This window comes from Mobula birostris, chromosome 16 (genome assembly GCF_030028105.1).
Source record: "Mobula birostris isolate sMobBir1 chromosome 16, sMobBir1.hap1, whole genome shotgun sequence".
Taxonomy (NCBI): domain Eukaryota; kingdom Metazoa; phylum Chordata; class Chondrichthyes; order Myliobatiformes; family Myliobatidae; genus Mobula; species Mobula birostris.
In genome coordinates this window covers 17070236-17091370 of record NC_092385.1, presented here as the reverse complement: position 1 = coordinate 17091370, position 21135 = coordinate 17070236, and the positions used below count along the sequence as shown (strand labels likewise).

General features: G+C 40.9%; 1 protein-coding gene across 4 annotated transcripts in view; it reads left to right on the top strand.

Annotated features, from left to right (window-relative positions):
* raf1b (Raf-1 proto-oncogene, serine/threonine kinase b) overlaps positions 1–21135 on the top strand; it is a 95637-nt gene that overhangs the window by 40905 nt on the left and 33597 nt on the right. For all 4 annotated transcript variants that reach the window (XM_072280342.1, XM_072280340.1, XM_072280341.1 and 1 more), the window contains exons 3-10: positions 3484–3590; positions 12465–12567; positions 12660–12808; positions 13812–13937; positions 14028–14181; positions 15092–15119; positions 16434–16561; positions 19155–19272. In XM_072280342.1, the coding sequence (XP_072136443.1) occupies positions 3484–3590; positions 12465–12567; positions 12660–12808; positions 13812–13937; positions 14028–14181; positions 15092–15119; positions 16434–16561; positions 19155–19272 (913 nt within the window). The remainder of the gene's footprint in view (positions 1–3483; positions 3591–12464; positions 12568–12659; positions 12809–13811; positions 13938–14027; positions 14182–15091; positions 15120–16433; positions 16562–19154; positions 19273–21135) is intronic.

Sequence of the window (21135 nt, the reverse complement as noted above, 5' to 3'; positions counted from 1 at the left end):
CTGTGACAGGGTGGAACCAGGAGTGGATGATTGGCCCCAAGAGGCATGGAGCTGGGTGAAGGAGTGAAGAGGTGATAGAGGTTAGAGCGCAACAAAAAATGATCTCTGGGGAAGATGTAAATGGGAAGAGGCGAATGAAATTGCCAGAAAAGAGAGAGGAAAAAATTAGTAGTGGGGTATTCCATCCCATTCTGCGGTAGAAATAACAGACAGAAATGTTAGAATGTGGGCTGTAAATTTATGTCTGATTACGTAATTCTTGAACAACTTTGAAGGCAGTCTTAAGGAAAACTTGCATCACCAAGAGATTTTTCTAACAAAAGATTTATGCCTTTAAAAGAAGAAGTTGGGAAGATTCAATTTTAATGAGTGATTAACAATAGTTGGATTTTCTTTTAATGTAATTAAATGTATCTATGATCAGCAATTCTTCATTGGTGAAATTACTTTTGTCTTTTTTCATTGAAGGATCTCCTAAGAATCTATATTGCGAACAGGCTTGCTTTAAAGTACACGGCTGTTTCTGTCTTCAGAACAGCACAGCAGAAGTGAAATTAATCTAATTCTCAGTGTAATTGATGTTCAATTAACCTTCCAATTCACATTTAGGAAACCAAAACCCACTCATCTAGAAAATCTAAATTCAAATATCAAACATCTGGCATTTGTACATTTAGGAGGTCCGAATTACACAAAGGTATTACTGTCGTTCCAAGTTGTGCACTCCTAGAGCAACTGTCTCATTACGAAACTAAGGGTAGAAATTGATTCTTTCACAATAATCTGCTTTCCTGGAGTCTGATTATATCTCAACAGTTCAATCATGTGATTGTGATAAAAATAAGTAAAGTTGAATGGCTATGTTGTGTTTTTCTTAAAAGCCTTCTAGATTAAACAAAAACAAACTAAGACCATAAGACATAGGTGTGGAATTAGGCCATTCGGGCCATCAATATGCTCTGACATTCCATAATATGATCCATTTCCCTCTCAACCCTTTCTCTCACCTTTTCCCTGAATAAATACGAGCTTTATACTCGAGTCATGTACTTACTGTCCATAACACAGCTGGTGTTTAGGGCAGCAATGAAGGTCCTCCGTCTCTGGCGGTGTTCAGGGCTTCCTTCATCGTGTCGGTAGCTTCCCCTCGGTTTTCACTACTGTCAGTCATGCAAGTCCCGGGTGGAGACTCAGGAATACCGCCACACTCAGATGTAGAAGGATTCTTCATTGCTGTTTCCGTAGCAGTTTTGTGTGACCAGTCAGTGTTGTTAGCCCTTGGCTGGTAGGACTGGTAGAACGCTCAGACTCTGGCCTCCACTCTTTGATCTGTTTGGCATGGGTGACCCCCGCACGAGCCAAAGCATAAAGCCCTGACTCCAGCCAGCATCGCTCTCCTGGGTCAATGAGGCACACAAGCCTCCAAACCCAAAGTTGTCATCTTGGAGGACTCAAGTAATGTACTTGGGGTAGAAGGCGTTGAGGGTAGACTGTAGCTGGGGTGTACTGTTGCCTCCCTCAGTTCAGAACTCGGGACATCTTACTTTATAATTTGCTACTGAGCCTGGGATGTGAACAGGATATGGATAGTACTGGATATAGACTTGCAGTTTGGTTGAATGTTACTCATAAAAATATTGGTCTGGAGTTTTGTGGTCAGTAATGAAGCTGATCTTGAAGAAGTTTGGTCACAAAGTATGTAGCACTCGATTTTTGTTTTATTGTCTTCCACTTTTCTGAAACTGGTGGTTACTAGGTTGTCAGTGGTACCCCCGAATCATAACAGCACTTGGTAAACCAATTAGCAAATCATATTAAAGCATCTTCATGAACAGCAAACAAGGAAAGAACATGCACAATTTTTAGCTAATCTTTTTAGCATTTATGAAGCATTAGATGGGGTTATAAAATACTGGGTTGGAAATAAAAGCAGAAAACATTGGAAATACTCAGCAGGTCAGGCAGCATCTTTGGGGAGAGGGGAAAAAGAGTGGAGACCTATGACCTGTCATTCAGACAGCTGGGAATGCTCAGCAATTTGGGCAAAATCTATCGATCACAATTTTAACTTTGTTCTACTCTCAAAGAAAGGTACATGTAATTCGTATGTATAATTAAATCACATTTTAAGTTAAAAGTATACTTCAAAATCAGATAAAAAGAATGCAGAACTATGCATATCTAAACAGGAGATTCTGCAGATGCTGGAAATCCGGACTGACACACTCAGAAATGCTGGAGGAACTCTGCAGGTCAGGCAGCGTCTATGGAAATGCATAATCAGGTGATGTTTCTGTCAAGACTGCACTTCAGGACTGGAAAAGCACCAGAGTAAAAAGGTGGGAGGAGAGAAAGGAGGACTAGCTAGAAGATGATAGGAATATCCGTGGTATCTCTGTGTCTGACCACCATGTTATTGCATTTGTCACATTGATAGCTAGGAGGGCCATTTTGTTGAAGTGGAAGGATACATCAGCACCCACTTTGTCACAATGGTTCAAGTGATGCTATGTCTTAGTCTGGAGAAAATTAGAAGTCGAACCTTTGAACCTTTATTTCATTTTGAGAAAAGATGGGGTTCATTTGCTCGTTATTATCATTTGAGTTAATTGATAAGATTTCCTCCACGATCTAATTGTAAATTTTTGGTATTTTTTTTTCTTGCTGGCGGTTTGATGTTTATCTTTAGAAGCTTTTTGTATGACGCATGGCTCCGGGTTGTACACCTAATGGGTTCTTTCCTCCCACTTTTTCTGCTTAGTAGTGTTTTTTTTTGTCATCACCAAAATTTTTCATTCCTTAAAATAATGTTTTTTTTTCCCTTGAGACATTGTAAGTGTTGTTTACTTCGATGTACTCATGTTATTTTTGAATAATATAATAATAATAATAATAAAAAGATTTAGAAAGAAAGAAGATAGGAGAAGCCAGGTGGATGGAAAAGCTAAAGGACTGCAGAAGAAGGAATCTGATAGGAGAGGAGAGTGGACCATGGGAGAAAGAGAAGGAAGAGAGGCCCGATGGGGACGTGATAGGCATGTGAGGAGAAGAGGTAGAAACCAGAGTAAGGAATAGAAGAAGTGGGAATGGGGAAGGTAATTTTTTTTTTACCAGAAGGAGAAATTTAAAAAAATCCTATTTCTCTTCCCTCTTCTATTCCCCACTCTGGCCTCTTACCTCATCTTCTCACCTGCCAATCACATCTCCTGGTGCTTCTTCTCTATCTCTTTCTCCCATGGTCCACACTCCTTTCCTGTTAGACTCCTCCTTCTGTAGCCCTTACCTTTCCCATCCACCTGGCCTCCCTTATCACCTCTTAGCTATCCCACTCCCCCACCCCCACCCCCTACTTTTCTAGTTCTGCAGAACAATCTCGGCTGAAACGTTGACTGTCTTATTGAACAGACCTGCTGAGTTCCTCCAGCATTTTGTGTGCATTGCTTTGTATTTGTAACCTGTTACCCTTGCTCTCTGTTCCTGCAGGTGAATGTACGGCCAGGTATGACCGTACAGGATAGCCTCAAAAAGGCTTTGAAAGTCCGAGGCCTTCAGCCCGATTGCTGTTCAGTCTTCAGGCTTCCCCAAGGATGGTAAGGAGGCCTGTCTCTTCTGTTACCATGAATAATGGCTGAATTACTTGTAATGTTCTCTAATGGAGTCAAATTTACTTTATACTCTGAGTAAATTATTGATAACTCATTAAAGATGACATTGTTTATTTCTAATCTTGTTCTTCCTGTAATGATATTGTTCTTGATGCCAGCATGAGTGATCTAACAGACTATGGTAAATAAAAAGCTGGACGTATCAAATAGCTCTGCAAATGTTTTGCCATGATTTCCTCTGTGACACACTACAGAAACATACTTGTCTATGAAAAAGTGTGTGTGAGGAGCTTGTTATAGCTGGGGATGGCGTGGGTTTATGAGGGATAAGCTCCCACTACCTATGAATTACTCCCAGTGATGTGTGTCTCAGATAGCATCTGACAATCAGGTCCAGCTCCTGGCCTTTACGTGTTCAACGGATCCATTTCTGCTGACAGCAGAAGGGGCAAAGGCATGTTACTGGTGCCTTTAAAACCAGTCACTTCGGGCAGATGGGTGTCATCAGCTGTGGTTGGCAACTTGTCTAGAAGGGAAACTGATCTCAAACCTCCGCTGCCTTGCAGCTCTCCCCACTCATGGGGAAGGCTTTGGACGAAACCCCAAGGAGAACTCTGGAGCTGGAGTCCCTAAGGCAGTTCAATGTTGAGCTCAATGCTGACTGGCAGCTCCCGCGATGCCAGTAATGCCAAACTGTATTGGTCTCTGCCATACCTTTTGGAATCATCATCTGCATGGGCATGGGGAGCCTACTGCATGGGTAGCAACTTCTGGATTTCCTCACTTGCAGACCCCAATCAGCATCTCCTCCACCTTCTCCATCAGCATTGGTGCACCACAGGGATGTGTGCTTAGCCCTCTGCTCTACTCGCTTTACACCTAGGACTGTGTGACTAAGCACCACTCCAACCCCATTTTCAGGTTTGTCAATGACACACACCACTGTTGTGGGCCATATCAGAGGGGTTGATGAATTGGCTTGCAGGAGGGAGATTGGAAATTTGGCTGAAGTGGTGTAATAACAACAACCTCTCACTCAATGTCAGCAAGACCAAGGAACTAATTATAGACTTCAAGAGAAGGAAACCAGAGGTCTGTAAGCCAGTCCTTATCAGAGGTGGAGAGGGTTAGCAACTTTAAATTTCTTGGAGTTACTATTACAGAGGACCTGCGGAGATTTGGCACGTCATCAAAAAACTTTTTGACAAACTTCTATAGATGTGTAGTGGAGAGTGTATTGATTGGCTGCACCATAGCCTGGTATGGAAATGTCAATGGCTTTGAATGGAAAATCTTACAAAAAGGTAGTCAATTCTGCCCAGTCCATCACAGGTCAAGTCCTCCCAACCATTGACCACATCTACATGAAACATTCTCATACAAACGCAGCATCCATCATCAGAGATCCTCACCACCCAGGCCAAGCTCTTTTCTCACTGCCGCCATCAGGTTGAAGTTACACGTGCCTCAGGACTGGCACCACCAGGGTCAGGAGCACCTACTACCCCACAATCATCAGGCCCTTGAACAAAATGGGCTAACTGCACTCACTTGCTCATCCAATGAGACATTCCCACGACCAATGATCTCACTTTAAGGACTCTTCACCTCATTATCTCATGTTCTCACTACTTATTGCTGTTTGTTTATATTTGCATTTGCACAGCTCGTTGTTTCTGGTTGACCTTTCATTGACCCTGTATTAGTTACTATTCTACGGATGTGCTGAGTATGCCTCGCAGGAAACTGAATCTCGAGGTTGAATGTGGTGACACGTACGCCATCTGGTAATCAATTTAATTCCCATCTTGCTCTCCATATCGTACTGTCCTGGCTTGTGCATCACGAAGGCAGCTAGGATGCAACATCTATGGTCGACACCAGTCATCGGAATGTGAGTTCTACACGGTCTTCATTGTTGGTAAAAGTCATGATGCATTTGGAAGTCCAGGCCAGATATAAATTTAATTCAATAGAACTTCTTGAACACCGATAGGGCACTGATTCTTTTGGGGAATTGGAAAATCTGGTGGAAGTGCAGCATTGCACAAAAAGGAAAGGGTGGTTTTGTGTTCTTTGCTTCAATTTCAATATAACTGTGCACTGGCATCTACACAGCTGAGTGGAACATACCTTAAAAACAGGAAAAAATAATTCAATTAATTACTGCATCATCAGAATACTCCCAGTCGTCAGCAAAGTGATAGAAAGGGTTAATCCGCGCTTTCTCATCAGCCACATACTCATTGCATTCCAGGACCAGTCAACTGGTCTTGGTTCAAATATGGACAATGGAACTCATTGCCACTAGTGGGATGAAAGTGACTTGTTCCTGAGACCAAGTAGTAAAACTGAATCTGGTGGGAAACTGACTGCGAGCTGGAACCATACTGGGCAATTTGAAGGTCATTGTGTTGTTGTAGGTCAGTCGGCTTAGCTCTCGACCAGAAGTGAAGGAGATTCCGCGGCATTCTGGCCAATCATCTTCAGCTGTCTCACCAATGACCACCCTTCTATCATGTAGACAGGATTAAGGACTGCAAACATGAGAAATTCTGCCGATGCTGGAAATCCAAAGTAACACACACAAGATGCTTGAGGAACTCATCAGGCCTAAGGATTGGACAATATTCCATGCTATCTGCAACCCTTCAGAGAACAAAGCAATCTGCACTTCCACCACCTATGACATTAAATATGTCAATTTTATATAAGAGATGAGTAAATTTTAATATAGCATAATTTGCATAAAAGATCCAAATTGGATAAGCTATAGAGTCTCTTATGCAAACAGCTTGCAGTTGATCAGTCCAAGGGTGCTTTTATCTCTGAGCCAAACCCCAAAGGTAAATGCCAAAGATTTTTTTTTTGCTGAAGTCTGCCCAGCACGAGCATAGGCATTCTCTGATTGCTTTGGACGCTGTCATTGAGTAGGGTAATTGCTTGTGCGATCAAAATGAACAGCTCATGAAGTCGAGTACAGAGCCTCCAATGAGCAGGGCTTCAAGAGACTGCAGAAGGTTGTAGACTTGGGCAGCTCCATCACAGGCACAAGCCTGTCCTCCATCGAGGACGTCTTCCAGGAGGTGGCGCCTCAGGAAGGCCGCATCCGTCGTGAAGGACCTTCACGTGCCCTCTTCTCATTGCTGCCGTTGGGGAGGAGGTAGAAGAATCTGTAGATGCACACTCAACATTTTAGGAACAGCTTCTTCTCATCCTCCTGAACGTTCCAGGAACTTTACCTCACTATTCCCTTTTCTTGCACTATTATTTATATTTGTGATTTATGATTAATTTTATGTCTCTGCACTCTGCTGCTGTCACGAAACAGCAAATTTCGTATCATAATGTACACCAGCAAAAATAAACCTAATCCTGATTCAGTGGAGAAATATTGAGCCATTTAAATAAATTAGTGCAGAACAAGATCTGCCTCCAGATTAAATATAATTTGCAGCCGGGTTCTTCTGGAGATGCTTGTCTGCTTCTATTTTGGTGATACAAGTGCTGATGGATGTAATAAAATAAAAGACCTGGTCACTGTTCCAGTGTACTTTAAAGAAATTTGTAATGATTGGTGAAGGTAACTGCTGCAATAGATCGAGTCATTTTCCAGTGCAATATGAAGCTCTAGGCAATGTATAGATGAGCAAAGGAATTTTATGTTATTGGTTACATAAGATATTTGTGCCAGCCAATAAAATAACATTTAACAATACAGAAAAAAGCAAATGTATTCTTTTATTGGATCATTGACAGGCCATTCTTGCTGACTGGAATTACTTTTTAAGAATATGTTTACCATCTTCTTGTTTCCTATTCTATCATTGAAATACCCAATGGAACAAGGATCATTGAAATATTTCCAAGTAAATAGACACATCCTGATGGAATAATTTGATGCTTTGAGCTACTTTACTGCATCAAAGAGACATAGTGTAATTTTTCTAGTGCCCGAGATTCAGAGGAGCAATTTTAAAAGGAGGCAGAGCGAAGCTGTGTTCCAGCACCGAAGATTCCTTTGAAGAGAAATAATTGAAAGCTTTTAGTGCTCAAACTGAAAATAAACATGACAGAAATTATGAATGTTGTGAAGTATGTTCCATTAATAGTTCTCCTTTTTCTTCTTGGGCCCTTTGCTCCCAGTGGAGCGTGGGTAATTGATGATCTCCCACCTCCATTGTTGGCATTCATCAATGATTCTATAATCCGTTGTATTCGCGATTGGTCTGTACAGCTTCACCTGAGCCCGGTTGGCCAGCCTTGCCCATTTCCACCTCTCACAATGGGGGCATAGGGTTGGACTTTGAGAAGCATTAATAGTTCCAGTATGACATTTCAGTGTTAACAATATGGAAGAGTGGATTGAAATAGGCAGAGGTTACACAGATTTTTAAATGATGTGGAATTTACAGACGGTAATGAATCCTGGGAAGCTGGAAGAAAATGGAAACGGCTTAGAAGAGAGAAGTGGGGGGAAATACCATTCTGAGGTGTAGCTGCTTCAGGCGTTCATTATACTCCTCACATTTGCAGAATCACAGCCCATTTTCTATAGGAGCTTGTGCAGCAGTGCATTTCATATTCTGGTTTTATTGAAACAAAGAGGGCAAACGGCGATTAAGCAAGCTGTTCTCAAATATCTATGCAGGAGAGGTTCTACCATTTGCCACTGGACTTGAGATAATGACACAAAGTACAACATCAAAGCCTTATGGAAATATAGCAAGATCCCACGGAAATATGACAAGTCATGAGGGAAGTGCAAACCAAATTTCCATCATCTGCATTGTATATTTGGTTAACTGGTAGACATGCCAGATTCAGTATATTCTGGATAACCTGGATCCTTCTATTTTGGTCTGTTATGTTAAGTAACTGTTACGGTTTGTAGCGTGTGGCCTATCGGATTGTATGTTTGTATTTGCAATTAGTTGCTCATTTTGCGTTTTGGACATGAAAAGAACAAATGGAAGTAGCAATTAATATTACAAAGTACGGATGGGCTGAATGGCCTCACTTTGTGATGTAAGAGAAAGGCGAATGAATTCAGAATGGAGGTAATTTGGTTTTGACTATTATGTTTGTGTTGTCGCCAAGAAAATGCAAAAAAAATTGAAATATCTTGTACTTAAAGAGAGGCTGCAATTCAGATCAATGCAAATTAGTTATTTGTATAATCTGATATGATTCAGCCAGAAGATTCTTCCTTTCAGATTAATCTACAGTGCATTAAGTTGTGAAGCAGAAAGTGGGAATGAGATACTTGGGTGGGATGGGGTGGGATGGGGTGGGGTCGTAGGAGGATAAGCCCGGAGGAGCAGACCACAGCTAACAGATTCCGAATTCGCTAAGAAGGTGAATTTGGAACGGGATAACTCTTGAGCAGTGAATATATAACAGCAACATCGACTGAAATATAGACACAATTCCAGTCCATTACAATTCAGTTAAAATCAAGGAGGTGTGAATACTCCGGTCAAATCCAAGGAGTATGACGGTGCACGAACCAATTTCTTGGTGGATTTGACTATCTTATTCTCAAAGTGCAATCTGTAAATTGATATATAATTAAAAACAGATTTTGAAAAAACATAATTTTACCACAAGTTTTGTGATTTTTTTAAAACCAAAAACCTTTGACAATAGGTAGTAGGATTGCTGCCTGCTCACTAAGGGTACGTCCACACTATGCCGGATAATTTTGAAAACGAAGCTTTTTCTCTTCGTTTTGCCCTCCCGTCCACACTGAGCCGGCGTTTTCAGCCCCCGAAAACGGAGATTTTCGAAAACACTCTCCAGAGTGAATAAATCTGAAAACGCTTAATATCTGGCGTAGTGTGTACGGGGTAAACGGAGAGATTTAAAAACGTTGTCATGACAACACCACAACTACAATGCTTTTTTCTGCTTCTGCTTGGTACTGCGCAAGCTGTTATAACGCGCAGTCGGTGTGAACGGTGTGAGAGTTAAATTGTAAAGTGAGCTTTTTTGACTATTTGAAAATGCTGTCATGACGTGCCGGAACAGATGTTCGTTGCTTTCTTGAACGCCACCACCCTTCAATTTCAGAACAGATGGCAACGAGACTGAAGCCAGAAGAGTTATGTACTCACCAAATACTTTGACCCATAGCTTACTGAATAAATAAGTATACTCACTTCGCCCTGTTTTCTGTCCTCGCTTGTATGAAGGTGGTTTACCTATTTATGCAAGTACTTCTCTGACAATAGACGTGTAACAGCCTAATGTAACATTGTATGGAAATACAAGATAATGCTGATGCAGACGTTTTATACATTTAACAAGGTGCTTTATTAATGCAACAAAGTTGGTCAGTTTTTCAATGTTTGTCATCAGTCGGGTCATACTGTCCGTGAACTCCCTGTCGGTTGCCTCCATACGCTCCAGTATTTGTTTTTTTTATAAGTTTTAAGTCCTCCTGCGCGAGAGCCAAGAGCAATTCCTTTGTAGTTTCTCTAGCCTGTAACTGGACAAACGTGCACTAAGTATACCGTTTCCTCTCCGCTTGTTTTCCTGTGTGTCCTGCGCATGCCCAGTAGGAGGAGATTCGCCCAAATATCCGCCTAATGTGGACAGAGATATTTTGAAAAACGCTTAGTGTGGACGCCTGTTGTTTTTACTTGAAACCAGTGTTTTCAAAATTATCTGGCGTAGTGTGGACGTAGCCTAATAGTGACCTCTCAGAGGTATTGGCAGTGATTAACTCTTTTACAGAGTTAGCAGTGATTAATTTCCTATACAATTCCATCATCACCATCATCTGGTGCTGTGCCCAGTTTGAGTGTTGACTGCCATGGCCCACACACTCCTGTTTCAGGTCAAGTGGATCAATTCATTGGTATTCATTTCCAGTTCTCTGGTTACTGTCTCCATCAGTATTTGTCTTTGTCTTCCTCTTGCTTTCTTCCCTTCGATCTTTCCCATAATTACCGTGCATTCTAACACCTCTTTCCTAATCACATGTCCAATGAAGTTACGTTGCCTTTTCATGATCTCATACATTATTTCTCTTTCTGTGTTTGCTCTGTTCATGACATCCTCGTTAGATATTCATTTTGTCCATGATGTTCTTTGCATCCTCCTCAAAAACCACATCTCTGCTGCTTCAATTCATTTCCTCATGTTACTAGATATTGTCCAATATTCTGAGCCATATAACATAACTGGATAAACGTAACATTTCAGTACTCTGAGGCGGGTTGTCATGCCTAGTTTAGTATTGGTCAGTATATTCTTCATTCTCGTAAAGGTGTCTTTTGCCATCCCTATTCTTCTTTTGATGTCCAAGTCATACCTGCCATCTGATGTCACCCAGCTTCCTAAGTAGCAAAAGTTTTGTACTTGTTTTATGTCTTCCCCATTTATTCTCAGTCTGCAGATAGGATTCTCCTTCTTTTTGGATATCACCATACATTCTGTCTTTTTGCAATTGATAGGTAGACCCATTTTTTCATTTTCTCCAACAATTATATAACAATTCCATAGCTTTTCAAATGACCCCTGTGCAGCCTCCATCGTCTCTGTGATCCTGTGTTTGAAACTGGGTAATGCTGTACTGTTCTTATTTGTTTTATTCAATGATTTGTCTTGTGTGTGAGTGGGGGGGAGCACGCGCGTGTGTGTTATTGTAAGCCCCTTGCCTTGGAAAGGATTGGTTTTTAGTGCTGCCGCCTCATTGGTGTGTAAAGCTTTAAAGCTGAACTTCAGAACTTCTCCTGTAAGTAACGAGAACATGGACACAAGCTTCCTATATCCATATACTCCCTTTAAGTGTTTTTTTATTTGAAATAAAAATGTATTAGATTCCTGACAGATGAGACATTTGAAGTTTTTTTTCTCCAGAAGGGGACTGGGTAAACTCACTAGCAGATATAGGAACGCTGCCAGTTTGCATTCTCTTTAAGCTCGATAACAGAAAGTGAGTTGCAGAGTTTTGCTGCTGAATGATAGGGGAACATTTATGCTGGAGGCAGTCTCCTTATGGCCACCTTGCCGATCTCCCAAAAACTATACAGCTGAGAAACATCACCAAGATTTTCATGTCAATCACGTATGAAATGAAATGTTGCCAGTCCACGCAAAGATTGGTCATCGGGTGTTCAGTCTGCATGGGTGACGTCTTCACAGTGCTGGGTTTGCCAGGAACGCTAACTGATGAACTCTGTGGGAATCAGACAATTGGGTTTAATATGCAGTGGTCCCATGATATTGAAGCATTACTGTACAGCTCCACAGAATGGTGATCCCTTCTGTGAGCCCTAGGTGACAGGCGTTTCCTCGTAAGAGGCAGGTATTGCCCAAGGTGGCAGGGTGGCAGTATGCCTGTAAGGTGCTCCTCTCGGCGAGCTGGCAGTGCATGTTTGGGCAAAGTGTAGCACCGCTTAGCCCCTCCCCCACCGATCAGGATCACATGAAGTCATGGGAGCAAGTGGTGGATGGTCGTATGAACGTCTGGTGCACATCACAAGTCCTGGCTATGCCACCACTGATGCCAGGCAGACAATCTCTGAAGAGTGCTGTTAATGGCTGGAGTCACCCGTCTCGTAAGGACGCTGCCCAGCAGAAGGCAATGGCAAACCACTTCTGTAGAAAAATTTGCCCAGACCAATCATGGTCATGGAAAGACTCTGATCCCCCATGTCATACAACACGGCACGTCACAATGGTGATTGCTAGAAGGAGAGCCATTGGTCTGAATGGGATGTTTTCAGGAAACAGATTTTGCAGATTTGGGCAGAAGTCAGCTATGCTGCTGTTGCCACTGATTGTGTTAGAGAAGAAAAATAACTTGAAAATTTTCAACACTTTTGTTAATATCTTTTGCACAATCTGTAGCTCAAAGTACCGCATTGATTGGACCACGGATGCAACTTCCTTGATTGGTGAAGAGTTGCTGGTTGAAGTCCTGGATCATCTGCCCTTAACTACTCACAACTTTGTAAGTGTTTTGGGTTGGTTCTTGGTGCCAAACGATAAACGTTTTTCACAGTGTGACTATTGTAAGCCTGTATCATTTTATCTTATTCAAAGGTTCGGAAAACCTTTCTGAAGTTGGCGTTCTGTGATATCTGTCAGAAATTCTTATTGAATGGGTTCCGGTGTCAGACCTGTGGTTACAAGTTTCATGAGCATTGCAGCACCAAAATCCCCACCATGTGTATTGACTGGAATAATGTCAGGTACTTCCAAAAACCTTTTGTCATGTGTGTTTAAATGACTGAAGCTTTTGTGTGATCAATATTACTGTTATGATTCTATACGTTGTGCTGATGGTGTGTGGCTTCTGCATAAGTTCTCCAGGCTGGTAAGAAATATGAATATTGTAGATTCTGACTTTTAACTCCTGCCTTCAGAAAAAAATTGACGGTAGAGCGGGTAACTTGTAATCCATCTATTTATATATCTACTTATTGATTAATTGAATTTAAAGGGAACATTAGAGGGGGCTTCTTCACACAGAGAGTGGTGGGAGTGTGGAATGAGCTGCCAGATGAAGTGGTAAAAGCGGGCTCACTTTTAACATTTAAGAAAAACTTGGACAGGTACATGGATGAGAGGTGTATGGAGGGATACGGTCCAAGTGTAGGTCAGTGGGACGAGGCAGAAAAATGGTTCGGCACAGCCAAGAAGGGCCAAAGGGCCTGTTTCTGTGCTGTAATGTTCTATGGCTCTATGAAATGCACAGTAGGCCCTTCTGGCACTTCAAGCCGCAGCACCCAACAATCTCCCAGTTTGATCTGAGCCTAATCACGGGACACTTTACAATGACTAATTAACCTACCAGCTGGTTTATCTTTTGGACTGTGGGAGGAAACCAGAGTACTTGGAGGAAAGCCATGCAGCCCCCAGGGAAAATGTACAAACTTCAGTGGTGGGAATTGAACCCGGGTCACTCTACTGTAAAGCATTGCACTAACCACTCTGTGACTGTGCTGCCCCCATATCTGTCTCAGAGTTCTGGGTTTCAGTGACATTGCTGAGCTGATTTCAGTGATGGTTGTGTGGGGTTTTGTTAAGCCTGTAATTCGTACACCATGAAGGCTGTAGTTCTTTTGCCACCACCACCTCACGATGGGGAAGTTTGTTTTTTTTTTCGTTATTTTTAGTTGCGTGATGAGTATCGTAATTAATACCCTGTGTATTATAATTGTCAGCTCATTTCTTTTGTCTGTGTTCCGTTAGAGCTTATCAAGCTGGTACGCCCTACTCCAGATTGTTCTCGTCCTCTAACAGTGATGGAGTTGTACCATCTATTACTCAAATGACCACGCGGCGGGTTCGGGAGTCTCTGTCACGACTTCCTGAGAGGTGAGTTGGAAGCGCTGAACAGAGAGAAATTTCCATCGTTTCTTGAATTATTTAACCGTTGACGCTGTGCTTTCCCCCCCTTGTTTTCAGCTTGCAGTATAGGTATTCCAGTTCTCATGCCTTCAACTGTCCCATGCCTTTCCCATCTACAGAAGGACAGCTCTGCCAGCGACAAAGATCGTCATCTACCCCCAATGTTCACATGTCCAGCACCAACATGCCAATTGATAACAATATTATTGAGGTAAGATGATGCGTGCCTCAGTCTTTAAGGCATTTTTAGGTCAATTTCATATTCATGTTACATAAAGTGAAAACTAGTTTCTCTATGAGTAACTAGTTAAAATAGGTTATAGTGAATTCTTAACGTATAATATGCTTTGCTGTTAGTGTGGCGGGGTGGAGCTACGTCTCTACCAAAGGAACTGTAAGGTGCTCCTTCCCTCTGCTAGCCAGTAGGTCACCCTTGGGCAAGGTGTAGCACCTGCTTAGCCCCCGATCAGGGTCACATGAAGCCATGGGAGCAGATGGTGCATGGTCATATGAGAAGCTGGTGCATATTAGATTAGATTAGATTATGAGGACACGCGGTCCTCCTTTATTGTCATTTAATAATGCATATACCTGGTTATGCGACTTCTGACTCCCGGCAAACAATCTCTGAAGAGTATTGATAATGGCTGGGGTCACCCGTCTTGTAAAGACACTGCCCAGAAGAAAGCAATGACAAACTAATTCTCTAGATAATTTTTCCAAGAACAATGATGGTCATGGAAAGATCATGATTGCCTATGTCATATGACACAGCACATAATGAATTGACAAATATTGTTTCAGAATAGTTGATTTAGAACAGATTGGCATTATTTTCTTGTAATTGAGTTGGAAAAATTGGTTGACTTAGAGGAGCTTTGGTTAGGCTGGCATGTTGTAAGATTTAAAGCTGCTACAGCCAGATTTCATTTGGTGCATTTCACCCAAAAATATTGATTTACTAATTTGACAAATTCATCTGCAACAGTTTGAAATAGAATAATCTGATTCCTGTTTTGAATGAAAGTATCTTATTTTTAACTTAAACAAAACAATGCATTATTTATTCCAATTCATTAACTATTAATAGATATTCAGAAATAATATATTTTGTTTTACAGGATGCAATACGAAGTCACACTCCAAGAAGTAAGTTGCTTATTGTTTTCTATACATATGGGATATATACATCCTGATTTCCAGCAAGATGAGGGGACAAAGCAGCCTGTGTCAGCTTGTTGCTAGGAGACATGATATAGACAAATGGTTTTTTTCATTTCCTCTCCCTGTTGGGCAAGCATCATACAATATGCCATCATTATTATTTTAAATAATTGCGGTATTTATTGGCGGTTAATTGAAATAACATTCTCATTTAATATTACATAATTTGTAGCACTTATTTAAGATTGTTCACACATTTTAATTTTGGTGGGGCCAATATAAAACTCAAATGGAAGCCCTTCTGTATCTAGTTGTCTCCAAACCAATCTACCAAGAAAAGGTTCAAAGGTTCACCTTATTGTCAAAGAATTCATGTACAATACAACTCTGATATTTGTTTTCTCCAGATAGCCATGAAATGCACTTGGTTAAAGTTTCTATTTTCAAGTTGTGTGTAGGAGTCATGGACCTATTTTTGATCTATTATATTTTGCTTTGGGTATTTTTATTACAGGTTATGGTAATTTGTCATGTGGGTTTGGGCATGGTAGAAGTACGTGAGTATAGTCACGTATTCCCCCTTTGTGTCGTTAGTTAGATAGAGACTTAATATGGACTTGGATTTTTTTTTTTCTGTTGACCGCTTATTTCACTTAGTATGCTAATTCTCTTATTGCTAATTCTGCTAGTTTTGCTAATATTATATAAGATCGTTTGTCTTTGCTGGTTTCGTAATAGAATATTTAAGGTACTTTTTTCAACTTGGAACTTGGTTATTTGGAAGCAAGTCATACACTGTCGAATCCCTCACTTAGTCTTTAAGAAGTTTTGATTTATTTTTCAAGTAACCGCTCTATTGTGTATTAGCATGCAATCCCTGTAATTACACACTTGATTTATCCAGTGAATTTGGAGGCAGATTGTGTATGACCAAGTCTTAAGAATTTAACTGAATGTAAAAGAGGCAGCTTGCCAGTGCAGAGAGTTTGAGCTTTTTCGTGTTTTCCAATTGGGAGACACCCAACTGTTGGAACATTAGATTGGATCCAAGTAAAGTGAGCCCCACTGCACAATTTACATACTCGTTGAAACTTGCAAATAATTTTCATATGATGCTCATTCAACATTCGAATGGAGGTTTTCAAATGCTCAGTCCTCCAGCATTTTGTGTGTGTTTCGTATGATGCTTGTGTGGATTTCCCAGTATTATAGATTGTCAATGCAAATGCAAAGTAAATTAATTAAAGTTTTTCAAAAATTGAAGCCCAACTATAATATTAAACTTTTTTTTTTACCCAGCTCCTTCATCAGCATTGTCAAATAGTCCACCCAGCTTAAGCCCAACACGTGACTCTAAACAGAAGTCTCCCGTTCAAGCTCACCGAGACAGAAGACCGTCAGCAACATCTGAAGGAACAAAGAAGATAGTAAGTACAAGTAAACGGAGGAGCCCAAAGAATGACTGTATACTTCCTGAGAATCCACACAACTCTTCTTAGAAAGTTCCTCAGGGTCAAGGCTTAGCTTAGATATTTGTGGTCCGCTGTATATGTACATCACTTGGCAGTATGAAGCATAGAATAGAACATTGGTTATTAGTTGAACACTTTATCAGACCTTTAAAAAAACATTTCCATAGTATATCCCATAATCTGTCGTTCAATATTTAAAAATTTATTTTCTAGTGTTTCATCAGCAGACAGTGCATGCATCCTTTTATTCACCCTGCTTAACTGGAGTGAGTGTGTTTTATACAGTACCGTGCAAGAATCTTACGCACGTTTATATAGCTAGGATGCCTCAGTGATTTTATGTATTGCACTGGTCTGGTGCCGTAAAAAAAAACAGAAACAAATTTCATAATGTATTGAGTGATAAACTTGCTTCTGATGCGGGTTTCTATTGTAGACTGAGTGGGAAGGGGGCAGAAAGAGGGGAATCATTGCGGTCAAAACGTTCTATTTTAACTTCATCGTTCCACAGGACTTGTTTCCAAAATGCATCAGGCTTTTTTAGATGCTCCTTTGAAGCTTTTGAATAGAGCTATTTGGCCACAATGAGAAAAGGTATGTTTGGAGAAAAAAGGGTGCAGAATTTCATGAAAAGAACCCCTCTCCAACTGTTAAGCACAGGGGTGGATCGATCATGCTTTGGGCTTGTGTTGCAGCCAGTGGCACGGGGAACATTTAATGGTAGAGGGAAGAATGAATTCAATTAAATACCAGCTAATTCTGGAAGCAAACATCTTACCATCTGTAAAAAAAAAGCCGCGGAAGATGAAAAGAGGATGGCTTCAACAACAGGATGATGATCCTAAACACACCTCAAAATCCACAATGGACCACCTCAAGAGATGCAAGCTGAAGGTTTTGCCGTGGCCCTCACAGTCCCCTGACCTAAACATCATTGGGAATCGGTGGATAGACCTCAAAAGAGCAGTGCATGCAAGACGGCCCAAGAATCTCACAGAACTGGAAGCCTTTTGCAAGGAAGAATGGGCGAAAATCCCCCAAACAAGAATTCAAAGACTCTTAGCTGACTATAAAAAGCATTTACAAGCTGTGATACTTGCCAAAGGGGGTGTTACTAAGTACTGACCATGCAGGGTGCCCAGACTTTTGCTTCGGGCCCTTTTCATTTTTTATTAGTTTGAAACTGTAAAAGATGGAAATAAAAAAAATGTTCTTGTTTAAAATATTAAAGAAATGTGACATCTTTAACTTCAGGCCTTTTGGAAATCAGTTCATCTATTACTTGCTTAGCTATTCACAATAACAGAAATTTTGACCAGGGTGCCCAGACTTCTGCATGCTACTGCGCAAGGCTTTTACACAGTGCTGTAGTTCGCATTATTTGTGTTACTTAAAATATTCCTTGATTATTCATCTGGCAAAAGGAGTATTTGGCACTTGAATTTACAATTAAGTAACTGACACAGTTGGGTGGGAAATTGTTTTTAAGCTATTAAAAACCACAGGGATATTGTTAATTTAGTGTACTGTTTTAAATCCTCCTCTTGTGGAGGGCTGAAGTGAATACAGGCCAGGGCAAGTGTTCCTCACTCTACCAGAAATTTCCGGAAAACCCAGACAGATGTTCAGTCTGACTTCTGTACAAAGGACGAGAAAACATAGCGAAAACAGTTTTCACATATTGGCAACCTGCTCTTTCACACATTGGCAACCTGCTCTCTCAGCCTGTGAGTTTGATTCAGAGTGGCTGGTGGAATGGGGGTAGAAGAGGAATAGTGGGAGTGGATGTCAGGGGAGGAGGGAGTGAGATCATCAAAGATGATGAAAAATGAGAAAAAATACTAAAATACAGGTGAAGTAATATACCCTTTTGAGCCTTTTCCCATATGATGATATGTCATCCTAAAGTTTAATTTATTAAGCAGAAGAAGCTATTCTTTTATTGATTGTAATACAGTGCCAAATAGGCCCTTCTGGCCCTTCGAGCTGGGCTACCCAATTTAACCCTAGCCTAATCACGGGAGGATTTACAATGAAGAATCAACCTACCAACCTCGGACTTTGGACTTTGGGAGGAAACTGGAGCTCCCGGGGGAAACCCACGCAGCAATAGGGAGAACAAACAAATTCCTTACAGTCAGTGTGGGAATTGAACCTGGGTCGCTGGTACCGGAAAGTGTTCTGCTGTCCACTACCCTACCGTTCTCGTACTCACACTCGCCCTTGCCCAGCGGTGGACTTGGTGCTAACCAAAATCGAAAATCGAAGCTGCTTTTCTTTCCCTTAATTCAGAGAATGCTGAACTCAGTTCAGCTCTCTCACTCCGGTCAAGGTTATTTGAATGAGCAGATTGGAGTGTGGATCTGAATGTGTCTTCCAGCACCTCAGGAAGAATTGAGGTTTAAATGTAATCCAACAAATGTGATATTTTAGGCCTATCCATCAGGCAGATGTGAATGTTGACTGACCAACATTCTAAAATGAATATTTTTCACATCTTAAACTATAATTTATAGAATTGGTTTGAACACTGCATTCTGTGTTACAGCGACCTCGAGTTCAACGGGATTCCAGTTACTACTGGGAAATAAAAGGCGAGGAAGTTGTATTATTGAAGAGAATAGGTTCTGGGTCATTTGGAACTGTATTTAAAGGAAAATGGCATGGTAAGAAGCTGATTATCTTCCTATATTCCAATTGTCATTTAATTGTAGTGTAATTTCTTTCTTAGTTCTTTGATTATGCTGTCTGCTTTACTGAGGCATCATCCTGCCTTGTGTTCAATTGTTGGATCTCCAAATGAATCTTTAAACTATTGTTTATATAATAAATGTTACTGTATAGAACAATTACTACCCCTCAACCATTAGGTTCTTGAACCAAAGGGGATAATTTCACTCATCCCACCATTGAAATGTTCCCACAACCTATGCACGCACTTTCAAGGACTCTTCATCTCACGCTCTTGATATTTATTGCTTATTTATTTATGTATTATTATTTCTTTATTTTTGTATTTGCACAGTTTGTTGTCTTTTGCACAATCGTTGAATGCCCAAGTTGTGTGGTCTTTCTTTGATTCTGTTATGGTTATTATTCTATAGAGTTATTGAGTATGCCTACAAGAAGATGATCTCCGGGGTTGTGTATGGTGACATACAGTATATGTAATTTGATAATAAATTTACTTTGAACTTTGATGTATCTCAAGAAGTAAACTTTTCTGACCTGAGGTTTGGAGCTTTTTATCGCTAAAAGACTTCCATTGTTCTGCGCAGAATTCATTCAATCCTTTTGTTTCATTGTATTCTGTGTTTATTGTGTGAAGGATGTTTGTTTTAGGAAATAACACCATACCTAATTTAGCCACATCTAGTCAGGTGAAACCTAGCCACGTGCAGAACACAATTTGCTTTTGTCTCCATTTCCAAGCTGGTAAAAATTCACTATAAAGCCTTTGTTCCGTAAACCAGCCTCTGAGTTATGAGAGGCTTCCACAGGGCGAACGAGATGGGCATGGAGGTTGATAAGTTGGCAATGTCGATATTAGTTAATTGATGGGAGATCCGAGTTTTCTTTGGGCAAGTCAAAGTGCAATGTGACTGTGAAACTCTCTGCCTAGGAGCTGAGGAATGCAGACTCTTGTCACATTTAAAAGGTATGTGATGAACTCCCGAACAGCTGTGATCTACAGGGCCGCGGACCACGAGCGTAGAAGTAAATAGCTCAGTTTCTCACCGTACGGATGTGGCTGACTGAATGGTTTCTCCGTGTGCTGTGAATTTCCACGTTTCCCTGGGTTTGGATTTTCGTACAGCTCAGTCTTGAAATGTGAGCTCTTTGGTACGGCTGGAATTATTGTCCTTTTAATATTACTGCTGCCTCTTTGCCTTCAACCTTTCTTCAGAAAGAAAGGAAGGAAATTGGAGGGCATGGCCTGTTGTGGAATTTAACTGTAGCACCTAACTTCGGATGGTGATAGTGAGATCTGGAATACTGCTCACTGCTCAGCAAGGGGAGGAAATGATGGAAGCATTGTAGAAAAATATTAATTTGAAAGGAATTAAACAGATTTCCTCATTTTCAGAACTGAATTGATTTAATTGGGAATATTAGACCAAGTTTCATTTAAATATGATATTAGCCCAGAGCAAGTAGGCTCTAGTAGTTGATGCCATGTTTAACTCTTCACATGTCTGAGATTTAAATACCAGCTGTTGGGTAATGATCTTGGTTGGAATATTGTCACATGCAGAACTCTACTGTGTCCTGTGGCATTTGCGTTCCCTGTTGGCTTTTAGAATTGGAAATCTGAAGCTACCAAACTAAAATTTAAATCAATATTTTGGCATTTGTAGAGGTGTTACAAAGCCAGTATTTAACGTTCTGCTCAATTCCCTGCTGCAAATGTAATAAGTAACAGATGTCTGCGTTGACTGTTCATACAGAGCCCTGCTTATGGACGCCTGGAGAGAATATGGCTTGGAATTGCAGCACTGACCACATGAGGGGGCGTTGCAGATTGTGGG